Source organism: Ranitomeya imitator, chromosome 9, assembly GCF_032444005.1.
Source record: "Ranitomeya imitator isolate aRanImi1 chromosome 9, aRanImi1.pri, whole genome shotgun sequence".
Taxonomy (NCBI): Eukaryota; Metazoa; Chordata; class Amphibia; order Anura; family Dendrobatidae; genus Ranitomeya; species Ranitomeya imitator.
In genome coordinates this window covers 57,671,476-57,684,112 of record NC_091290.1, presented here as the reverse complement: position 1 = coordinate 57,684,112, position 12,637 = coordinate 57,671,476, and the positions used below count along the sequence as shown (strand labels likewise).

At 45.1% G+C, this 12,637-nt stretch overlaps 1 protein-coding gene across 1 annotated transcript in view; it reads left to right on the top strand.

Annotated features, from left to right (window-relative positions):
- DDB1 (damage specific DNA binding protein 1) overlaps positions 1-12,637 on the top strand; it is a 101,009-nt gene that overhangs the window by 44,723 nt on the left and 43,649 nt on the right. The window contains exons 6-7 of the mRNA XM_069740458.1: positions 77-235; positions 1,546-1,629. Coding sequence (XP_069596559.1) covers positions 77-235; positions 1,546-1,629 — 243 coding nt within the window. The remainder of the gene's footprint in view (positions 1-76; positions 236-1,545; positions 1,630-12,637) is intronic.

Below are 12,637 nucleotides of genomic sequence, written 5' to 3'. Positions count from 1 at the left end.
ATTATGTGTAATTGGATGTATACATACCGTATGTATCTCTAATCATATAATACATGCATGTTTCCTTTTTTTACAGCAAAGTACAATTGTGTGTCATAATCGTGTCGATGTCAATGGCTCACGCTATCTTCTTGGGGACATGGAAGGTCGCTTGTTTATGTTGCTTCTGGAGAAGGAAGAGCAGATGGATGGCAGTGTCACTCTCAAGGACCTCCGAGTGGAACTTTTGGGGGAGGTAGGAGACATCATGCACGTCATGCCTGGATTATTTATATGTTTCTGCTTATGGCAAGGTTCTGCTTCTAGAATAGGTATGGTGTGAGTCAAGGGTCTCAAACTCAGTGCAACAAATGGGCCGCACGTAGAAAAAAAATTAAGATGAAGAGCCGTGCTCTTTGCGGGAGAAGATGACGTTTTCTGTGATGCCAATATTTTTCTATATGACTTTTTGATCCTCTATTTATTTATTTTTAGTTTCTTTAATGGCGTTTATCATATGGGTGATGATACAGACCTTATTTTATTTACTTCAGTTTTTCTGTAAAACAGCTTTTTTAGTGGCCAAATATTTTTTTCGGTATTTTTCCATACTTTATTTTGAATATTTTAAAAAAAAATAAATCCTTTTTATTGTCCCCTATCAGCCCTGTACAGTATTATTGTGTTATGATTAGCCCCTTTATAGTAATTCTGGCCCCTATCGTGTAATAATGTCCCCAGCTTGTTGTAATGTCCCCATCCTGGGCCCATCTTGTAGTAATGTCCCCATACTGGGCCCATCTTGTAGTAATGTCCCCATACTGGGCCCATCTTGTAGTAATGTCGCCATCCTGGGCCCATCTTGAAGTAATGTCACCATCCTGAGCCCATCTTGTAGTAATGTCGCCATCCTGGGCCCATCTTGTAGTAATGTCGCCATCCTGAGCCCATCTTGTAGTAATGTCCCCATCCTGGGCTCATCTTGTAGTAATGTCCCCATCCTGGGCCCAGCTTGTAGTAACGTCCCCATCCTGGACCCATCTTATAGTAATGTCCCCATCCTGGCCCCATCTTGTAGTAATGTCCCCATCCTGGGCCCAGCTTGTAGTATTGTCCCTATCCTGGGCCCAGCTTGTAACAATGCCCCACATTTTGTTGCTCTTTACATACAGACAAAAAATAATTCTTCTCACTTGACGCGGTGAACAGCGTCCTCTTCCTTCTCCACAGCTAAGGCAGCGTCAGTGCTGGTGGCTGGTACTGGTATTTCCATGCAGAGATCCAGTCCTCGGATGCACATTCACTTGAAAAGGAACGCTGACATCGGCAGCCCCTGGACCAGGCTGTGATCGTCTCATGGGCCTGAGGGTCGCACAGTGGACCCTCGGGGGGCTGCCCTGGCTTCATGTTTGAGACCCTTGGTCTGAGTACTGTACTACATGTACTGATGTCTTTTATATAAACCTGTAGTCGCTGGTTGTCTGTGACCCATGCCTCACTACCTGTGGGCAGATTGTCATTCCGCTCTGCGGCCCCATAAATCTCATAATCTTTTGTCTGTTGCAGACCTCCATTGCAGAATGTCTCACTTACTTGGATAATGGAGTAGTGTTTGTAGGCTCTCGACTTGGAGATTCCCAACTGGTAAAGGTGAGCCGATGGTTCAAAATAATGTAACGCATACTGTATGCCATTGTGTGGCGCCCCCTGGGAGAGCTGGCATATTGCCGTATACCTCCGCTGGTACACTTGTAAGGCCTGCCGAGGAGTCTTCTGCCATCACCCTTCACTTAAACACTTCAATCATCGTACATTATGATTTTATGGTCTACTATATAATTGTCTAAGGGTCACTTCCGTCTTTCTGTCTGTCTGTCCTTCTGTCTGTCACGGATATTCATTGGTCGCGGCCTCTGTCTGTCATGGAATCCAAGTCGCTGATTGGTCGTGGCAAAACGCCCACGACCATTGCCACGACCAATCAGCGACGGTCGCGGTCTGGCGGCAACATGGCCGCTCCTTTCTCACCGCAGTCAGTGCCCGCTCCATACTCCCCTCAAGTCAGCGCTCACACAGGGTTAATGGCAGTGCTAATGTAACGCACTCCATTAATGCTGCTATTAACCCTGTGTGACCTCAATAGTAAAAAGATCTAATGTTAAAAATAATTTAAAAAAATAAAAAATCATCATATACTCACCCTCCGGCGCCTTTCCTTCTCCTCACGACGCTCCGGTGACCACTCCATGCAAGCGGCAGGTTCTGGTGACAAGGATGGTATGCGACAAGGACCTGCCATGGCGTCACGGTCATGTGACCGCGACGTCATCACGGGTCCTGCGCTACCAACCCTGGGACCGGAAGCTGCCGAGTGCACCGCACACAGGTGACAGGACTACAAGGGCTCCCTCGGAAGGTGAGTATATGTTTATTTTTTTTTAATTTTTAGCCTGTGACATACGTGGCTGGGCAATATACTATGTGGCTGGGCAATATACTATGTGGCTGGGCAATATACTATGTGGCTGGGCAATATACTATGTGGCTGGGCAATATACTATGTGGCTGGGCAATATATGTGGCCGAAAACGCTGTACAACGAGAAGAGGAGACCGGACCCTGAGGAAGATTGTGGAGAAGGACCGATTCCAGACCTTGGGGAACCTGAGGAAGCAGTGGACTGAGTCTGGTGTGGAAACATCCAGAGCCACCGTGCACAGGCGTTTGCAGGAAATGGGCTACAGGTGCCGCATTCCCCAGGTAAAGCCACTTTTGAACCATAAACAGCGGCAGAGGCGCCTGACCTGGGCTACAGAGAAGCAGCACTGGACTGTTGCTAAGTGGTCCCAAGTACTTTTTTCTGATGAAAGCAAATTTTGCATGTCATTCGGAAATCAAGGTGCCAGAGTCTGGAGGAAGACTGGGGAGAAGGAAATGCCAAAATGCCTGAAGTCCAGTGTCAAGTACCCACAGTCAGTGATGGTGTGGGGTGCCATGTCAGCTGCTGGTGTTGGTCCACTGTGTTTCATCAAGGGCAGGGTCAATGCAGCTAGCTATCAGGAGATTTTGGAGCACTTCATGCTTCCATCGGCTGAAATGCTTTATGGAGATGAAGATTTCATTTTTCAGCACGACCTGGCACCTGCTCACAGTGCCAAAACCACTGGTAAATGGTTTACTGACCATGGTATTACTGTGCTCAATTGGCCTGCCAACTCTCCTGACCTGAACCCCATAGAGAATCTGTGGGATATTGTGAAGAGAAAGTTGAGAGACGCAAGACCCAACACTCTGGATGAGCTTAAGGCCGCTATTGAAGCATCCTGGGCCTCCATAACATCTCAGCAGTGTCACAGGCTGATTGCCTCCATGCCACGCCGCATTGAAGCAGTCATTTCTGCCAAAGGATTCCCGACCAAGTATTGAGTGCATAACTGAACATTATTATTTGATGGTTTTTTGTTTGTTATTAAAAAACACATATTTGATTGGATGGGTGAAATATGCTAATTTATTGAGACAGGTTTTTTGGGTTATCAGGAGTTGTATGCCAAAATCATCAGTATTAAAACAATAAAAGACCTGACAAATTTCAGTTGGTGGATAATGAATCTATAATATATGAAAGTTTAATTGTAATCATTACATTATGGTAAATAATGAAATTTAACACTATATGCTAATTTTTTGAGAAGGACCTGTATACTACGTGACTGTGCAATATACTACGTGGGTGGGCAATATACTACGTGGACATACATATTCTAGAATACCCGATGCGTTAGAATCGGGCCACCATCTAGTCTAATATATTTTGTTTAGGTTGCTAAGGCCTGTATGAAGCTGGCTCAGGAGCTGAGCCTGCTTCCTATACTGCCAGCTGCTGCAGAGCTGCCATTGCCTGTCGCTGTAGGAACCAGAGCTAGCTCTGATCTTTGCCGTTTAACTGTTTAACTACCACTGCCCATCATGTTTGTGGACACGGCTGTTTGTCACTCATGGTGGTTCTGCTTCGTGTCACCTGTCTTGTCTATGGTCTGTCTTATCCATGTTTTTTTTCCTTTTTTTTTTTCTGTGCTATGTTGTGCATGGGTATGTGATTCTTCAGGGTTTGTTTTGGTCTTTGCCTGGTGAGGAGGCCTGTGTGGTCTCGGGGGCTTGCGGTTTGTTGCCATCTTTTCAGTTGGCCATTGGAGGGTGTCAACCACTGAGGACTCTCAATTCTAAATATTTTTATAAAACTGAGGAACATATTGTAACGCTAATGTAGGTAGATGGGTATAGTTGCCGGCCGCACAGCCAGCTCTTCCCTCTCCTAGTGTATCCTCACCCACCCCCTGCAGACTGTGAGCCCTCGCGGGCAGGGTCCTCCCTCCTTATGTACCCGTGTGCCTTGTTATCTGCTCATGTTTAATGTATTTGTCTATATTTGCCCCGTATTCACATGTAAAGCGCCATGGAATAAATGGCGCTATAAAAAATGTATAATAATAATCTCCGACAGTGTCACCTATATGGTGATCACAGGGATGTAATGGCAACGTGTACGTGCTGTAGGCCTCCTAATTGCCACTATAGTCTTCTAGTGAAGGACAGCCAAAGACTGAGCTGTACAGGAGAGCTGCAATTCCACTCTGTGTTGCCATACTGCTTTATGGTTGCCACATAGCCATTTTTTCTTGCTACACTTCCCCCCCTCAAAATACAATTGTCATCAAAGCATCATTTGTCCCTCAAAATGGTACCAATAAAAACAGACCTCACCCAGCCCCATGGTTGTAAAAATAAAAAGGTACGGATCTGCGCACCAAAATGAAAAATGTCTGGGTCCTCTAGTAAGGAGGGTGGGGCATATTTCTAATTTTAGTTGCCAGGATACGGTACTTTAACTGTTATGGCTGGCAATCAGGCAACACAGCGTGCAGTAATCAGCGCACATACAGAGATCTGGCAATAACCAAAAACAATAGGACGAGCTCTGAGACGTGGAATCTCTGTAGACTGCAGTACCTGATCTATCCTCACACAACTATAAGCAGCAGTGGATTGCGCCTATCAACTACCTATGCAACTCGGCACTGCCTGAGGAGCTGACTAGCCTGAAGATAGAAATACAAGCCTGACTTACCTCAGAGAAATACCCCAAAGGAATAGGCAGCCCCCCACATATAATGACTGTTAGCAAGATGAAAAGACAAACGTAGGAATGAAATAGATTCAGCAAAGTGAGGCCCGATATTCTAGACAGAGCGAGGATAGCAAAGAGAACTATGCAGTCTACAAAAAACCCTAAAACGAAAACCACGCAAAGGGGCAAAAAGACCCACCGTGCCGAACTAACAGCACGGCGGTGCACCCCTTTGCTTCTCAGAGCTTCCAGCAAAAGTTAATAGCAAGCTGGACAGAAAAAACAGAAAACAAACTAGAAGCACTTATCTAGCTGAGCAGCAGGCCCAAGGAAAGATGCAGTAGCTCAGATCCAACACTGGAACATTGACAAGGAGCAAGGAAGACAGACTCAGGTGGAGCTAAATAGCAAGGCAGCCAACGAGCTCACCAAAACACCTGAGGGAGGAAGCCCAGAGACTGCAATACCACTTGTGACCACAGAAGTGAACTCAGCCACAGAATTCACAACAGTACCCCCCCCTTGAGGAGGGGTCACCGAACCCTCACCAGAACCCCCAGGCCGACCAGGATGAGCCACATGAAAGGCACGAACAAGATCTGGGGCATGGACATCAGAGGCAAAAACCCAGGAATTATCTTCCTGAGCATAACCCTTCCATTTGACCAGATACTGGAGTTTCCGTCTAGAGACACGAGAATCCAAAATCTTCTCCACAATATACTCCAATTCCCCCTCCACCAAAACAGGGGCAGGAGGCTCCACAGATGGAACCATAGGTGCCACGTATCTCCTCAACAACGACCTATGGAATACATTATGTATGGAAAAGGAGTCTGGGAGGGTCAGACGAAAAGACACCGGATTGAGAATCTCAGAAATCCTATACGGACCAATAAAACGAGGTTTAAATTTAGGAGAGGAAACCTTCATAGGAATATGACGAGAAGATAACCAAACCAGATCCCCAACACGAAGTCGGGGTCCCACACGGCGTCTGCGATTAGCGAAAAGCTGAGCCTTCTCCTGGGACAAGGTCAAATTGTCCACTACCTGAGTCCAGATCTGCTGCAACCTGTCCACCACATAATCCACACCAGGACAGTCCGAAGACTCAACCTGTCCTGAAGAGAAACGAGGATGGAACCCAGAATTGCAGAAAAATGGAGAGACCAAGGTAGCCGAGCTGGCCCGATTATTAAGGGCGAACTCAGCCAACGGCAAAAATGACACCCAATCATCCTGGTCAGCGGAAACAAAACATCTCAGATATGTTTCCAAGGTCTGATTGGTTCGTTCGGTCTGGCCATTAGTCTGAGGATGGAAGGCCGAGGAAAAAGATAGGTCAATGCCCATCCTACCACAAAAGGCTCGCCAGAACCTCGAGACAAACTGGGAACCTCTGTCAGAAACAATATTCTCAGGAATGCCATGTAAACGAACCACATGCTGGAAGAACAAAGGCACCAAATCAGAGGAGGAAGGCAATTTAACCAAGGGCACCAGATGGACCATTTTAGAAAAGCGATCACAGACCACCCAAATGACCGACATTTTTTGAGAAACGGGAAGGTCAGAAATGAAATCCATCGAAATATGTGTCCAAGGCCTCTTCGGGACTGGCAAGGGCAAAAGCAACCCACTGGCACGTGAACAGCAGGGCTTAGCCCTAGCACAAATTCCACAGGACTGCACAAAAGCACGCACATCCCGTGACAGAGATGGCCACCAGAAGGATCTAGCAACCAACTCCCTGGTACCAAAGATTCCTGGATGACCGGCCAGCACCGAACAATGAAGTTCAGAGATAACTTTACTAGTCCACCTATCAGGGACGAACAGTTTCTCGGCCGGACAACGATTAGGTTTATTAGCCTGAAATTTCTGCAACACTCTCCGCAAATCAGGGGAGATGGCAGACACAATGACTCCTTCGTTGAGGATACTCGCCGGCTCAGATAACCCCGGAGAGTCGGGCACAAAACTCCTAGACAGAGCATCCGCCTTCACATTTTTAGAGCCCGGAAGGTATGAAATCACAAAATCAAAACGAGCAAAAAATAACGACCAACGGGCCTGTCTAGGATTCAAGCGCTTGGCAGACTCAAGATAAGTAAGGTTCTTATGATCAGTCAAAACCACCACGCGATGCTTAGCACCCTCAAGCCAATGACGCCACTCCTCGAATGCCCACTTCATGGCCAGCAACTCTCGGTTGCCCACATCATAATTACGCTCAGCAGCAGAAAATTTCCTAGAAAAGAAAGCACATGGTTTGAACACTGAGCAACCAGAACCTCTCTGTGACAAAACCGCCCCTGCACCAATCTCAGAAGCATCAACCTCGACCTGGAACGGAAGAGAAACATCAGGTTGACACAACACAGGGGCACAGCAAAAACGACGCTTCAACTCCTGAAAAGCTTCCACGGCAGCAGAAGACCAATTAACCAAATCAGCACCCTTCTTGGTCAAATCGGTCAATGGTCTGGCAATGCTAGAAAAATTACAGATGAAGCGACGATAAAAATTAGCAAAGCCCAGGAATTTCTGCAGACTTTTTAGAGATGTCGGCTGAGTCCAATCCTGGATGGCCTGAACCTTAACCGGATCCATCTCGATAGTAGAAGGGGAAAAGATGAACCCCAAAAATGAAACTTTCTGCACACCGAAGAGACACTTTGATCCCTTCACGAACAAGGAATTAGCACGCAGTACCTGGAAAACCATTCTGACTTGCTTCACATGAGACTCCCAATCATCTGAGAAGATCAAAATGTCATCCAAGTAAACAATCAAGAATTTATCCAGATACTCACGGAAAATGTCATGCATAAAAGACTGAAAAACAGATGGAGCATTGGCAAGTCCGAACGGCATCACCAGATACTCAAAATGACCCTCGGGCGTATTAAATGCCGTTTTCCATTCATCTCCCTGCCTGATTCTCACCAGATTATACGCACCACGAAGATCAATCTTAGTAAACCAACTAGCCCCCTTAATCCGAGCAAACAAGTCAGAAATCAATGGCAAGGGATACTGAAACTTAACAGTGATCTTATTAAGAAGGCGGTAATCAATACACGGTCTTAGCGAACCATCCTTCTTGGCTACAAAAAAGAACCCTGCTCCCAATGGTGACGACGATGGGCGAATATGTCCCTTCTCCAGGGACTCCTTCACATAACTGCGCATAGCGGTGTGTTCAGGTACGGACAAATTAAATAAACGACCCTTAGGGAATTTACTACCAGGAATCAAATCGATAGCACAATCACAATTCCTATGCGGAGGTAGGGCATCAGACTTGGACTCTTCAAATACATCCTGAAAGTCAGACAAGAACTCTGGGATGTCAGAAGGAATGGATGACGAAATAGACAAAAATGGAACATCACCATGTACTCCCTGACAACCCCAGCTGGTTACCGACATAGAGTTCCAATCCAATACTGGATTATGGGTTTGTAGCCATGGCAACCCCAACACGACCACATCATGCAAATTATGCAGTACCAAAAAGCGAATAACTTCCTGATGTGCAGGAGCCATGCACATGGTCAGCTGGGCCCAGTACTGAGGCTTATTCTTGGCCAAAGGTGTAGCATCAATTCCTCTCAACGGAATAGGACACCGCAAAGGCTCCAAGAAAAATCCACAACGTTTAGCATAATCCAAATCCATCAGATTCAGGGCAGCGCCTGAATCCACAAACGCCATGACAGAATATGATGACAAAGAGCACATTAAGGTAATGGACAAAAGGAATTTGGACTGTACAGTACCAATAACGGCAGAGCTATCGAACCGCCTAGTGCGTTTAGGACAATTAGAAATAGCATGAGTAGAATCACCACAATAGAAACACAGTCTGTTCAGACGTCTGTGTTCGTGCCGTTCTACTTTAGTCATAGTCCTGTCGCACTGCATAGGCTCAGGCTTACTCTCAGACAATACCGCCAGATGGTGCACAGATTTACGCTCGCGCAAGCGACGACCGATCTGAATGGCCAAGGACATAGACTCATTCAAACCAGCAGGCATAGGAAATCCCACCATTACATCCTTAAGAGCTTCAGAGAGACCCTTTCTGAACAAAGCCGCTAGTGCAGATTCATTCCACAGAGTGAGTACTGACCATTTCCTAAATTTCTGACAATATACTTCTACATCATCCTGACCCTGGCATAAAGCCAGCAGATTTTTCTCAGCTTGATCCACTGAATTAGGCTCATCGTAAAGCAATCCCAGCGCCTGGAAAAATGCATCAACATTACTCAATGCAGAATCTCCTGGTGCAAGAGAAAACGCCCAGTCCTGTGGGTCGCCGCGCAAAAAAGAAATAATAATCAAAACCTGTTGAATAGGATTACCAGAAGAATGAGGTTTCAAGGCCAAAAATAGCTTACAATTATTTCTGAAGCTCAGGAACTTAGTTCTGTCACCAAAAAACAAATCAGGAATCGGAATTCTTGGTTCTAGCATCGATTTCTGATCAATAGTATCTTGAATCTTTTGTACATTTACAACGAGATTATCCATTGAGGAGCACAGAGCCTGAATATCCATGTCCACAGCTGTATCCTGAAGCACTCTAATGTCTAGGGGAAAAAAAAGACTGAAGACAGAGCTAAGAAAAAAAAATGATGTCAGGATTTCTTTTTTCCCTCTATTGGAAATCATTGGAGGGCTCCTTGTACTGTTATGGCTGGCAATCAGGCAACACAGCGTGCAGTAATCAGCGCACATACAGAGATCTGGCAATAACCAAAAACAATAGGACGAGCTCTGAGACGTGGAATCTCTGTAGACTGCAGTACCTGATCTATCCTCACACAACTATAAGCAGCAGTGGATTGCGCCTATCAACTACCTATGCAACTCGGCACTGCCTGAGGAGCTGACTAGCCTGAAGATAGAAATACAAGCCTGACTTACCTCAGAGAAATACCCCAAAGGAATAGGCAGCCCCCCACATATAATGACTGTTAGCAAGATGAAAAGACAAACGTAGGAATGAAATAGATTCAGCAAAGTGAGGCCCGATATTCTAGACAGAGCGAGGATAGCAAAGAGAACTATGCAGTCTACAAAAAACCCTAAAACGAAAACCACGCAAAGGGGCAAAAAGACCCACCGTGCCGAACTAACAGCACGGCGGTGCACCCCTTTGCTTCTCAGAGCTTCCAGCAAAAGTTAATAGCAAGCTGGACAGAAAAAACAGAAAACAAACTAGAAGCACTTATCTAGCTGAGCAGCAGGCCCAAGGAAAGATGCAGTAGCTCAGATCCAACACTGGAACATTGACAAGGAGCAAGGAAGACAGACTCAGGTGGAGCTAAATAGCAAGGCAGCCAACGAGCTCACCAAAACACCTGAGGGAGGAAGCCCAGAGACTGCAATACCACTTGTGACCACAGAAGTGAACTCAGCCACAGAATTCACAACATTTAACCCCTTAAAGGCTGAGCTTACTTTGGTCATAAGAACCAAGAGTAATCTTTCATATTTTGCTTCCGTAATTTTTTTTCTGACCACATAATTATTTGAGGCCATGTTTCTTAGGATGTGTTTTTGAGTAAATATATCCTAGCGCCAATTTTGTCTAATTTCTATGAATTTTATATAGCCCCGTGTGTGTACAGTTCATTAGTCTATGTATATAAAATGCACAGGCATCTACCAGTCATTGTCACTAGTCAGCCCTAGGGGGCTTCAGGCCCAAGGTCAGTAAGTCCTCCCGAGTTTAACCCCTTAACGACCAGGGGTATTTCAGTTTTTGAATTTCTGATTTTTGCTCCCCTTCTTCCCAGAGCCATAACTTTTTTATTTTTATTTTTCTGTCAATATGGCCACGTGAGGGCTTGTTTTTTGCCGGACGAGTTGTGCTTTTGAAGGACACCATTGGATTTAACATGTCGTACACTGGAAAACGGGGAAAAAATTCCAAGTGCGGTGAAATTGGAAAAAAAATGTGCAGCTTTTTTTTACCATGTTTCCTAAATGCTAAAACTGACCTGCCATTATGATTCTCCAGGTCGTTAAGTGGTGAAAAACAATTTCCAAGTTTGTTTTAAAAAAAAAAAAAAAAAAGCGCCATTTTCCGAGATTCCGAGCGTCTCCATTTTTCATGATTTGCGGCTGGGTGGGGGTTTATTTTTTTGTGCGCCAAGCTGATGTTTTTATTGATACCATTTTGATGTAGATACAATCTCTTGATCTCCCATTATTGCATTTTATTTCACTATAGTGGCGACCAAAAAAACCCCATAATTCTGGCGTCTTGAACTTCTCATTACGCCATTTAGCGATCGGGTTAATTCTTTTTTTATATTGATCGGGTGATTCTGAATGCAGCGATACGTATGTTTTATTTTTTCATTTTGAATGGCGCGAAGGGTTGATTTGAACTTTTTATATTTTTTAAAACTTTTTTTTCTACTTTTTGCATGCTTCAATAGTCTCCCTGGGAGACTAGAATCTGCAGTACTTTGATCGCCTCTGCTACATACAGGCGATGATCAGATCGCCTGTGTGTAGCAGAAATGCTTTCTTGCTATGAGCACCGACCACGGGGCGGCGCTCAGAGCAATCTGGCAATGACAACCATAGAGGTCTGCTGCAGACCTCTGATTGTCACGCCAACCCATCGGTGACCCCAGATCATGTGGCGGGATTAGCGACGTGCGGGATTAGCGACGTGCGTGATCAGCTGTCATGTGCCTGGAAAGGAGCTGGCTCAGCGCTGGAGCCTGCACCAAACAGGGGGCATCTATTACACCCAATGTTGGAAAGGGGTTAAAGGGAACCTGTCATGTGAAAAAAATGCTATTGTCCTGCAGATATGGAGTTAATCTGTATGTTAAAGGGAACCTGCCAGCAGGATTGTGCTCAGTAAACATAGTGACAGGTTGGTGCTGTCATACTGATTAAAATGACACCTTGGTTGATGAAATCCATCTTGTGGTTGAGTAATCTTTATCCTCCGTTTTCAGTTAATGATATTGTGGGTAGGGCTGTGGGGGGTCTTCACGTGGTGGTCAGCTTAGCTAATCATCAGAATGGCTGATCTCTGTGACCTGTCCCCTATTTTACATACTGAATATAATATGGTCTGAAAAAAAAATCACATTCATCGGGCAGCATGTGTTGCTGTAGCATGATACGGGGATAATATGCATGTTTTACTTATACTTAGACATATAATTTTGTTTAAGATAAATGTTTGTCTATTTTTTTCAAACAAAATGGTGCCAGCGGCCGCGTCTACATAGTAGCATCTATTGTATTCCAATAGATTTACTGTGCAGGCGTCAGCGCCATTTTGGCAGAGAAAAAAAGGCTTCATCAAGATGGCGGCGTCTGCACTGTAACTTCCATCCAAAAGCGATTTTGTTTGAAAAAAAAAATCTGAAACACAACTACAAGTCAGAATAAAATGAAAATATGCATATTATCCCCCTTATCATGGTACAGCGCCTGCATATCATTAACTGAAAACTGACAATACAGATTGCACAACAACCA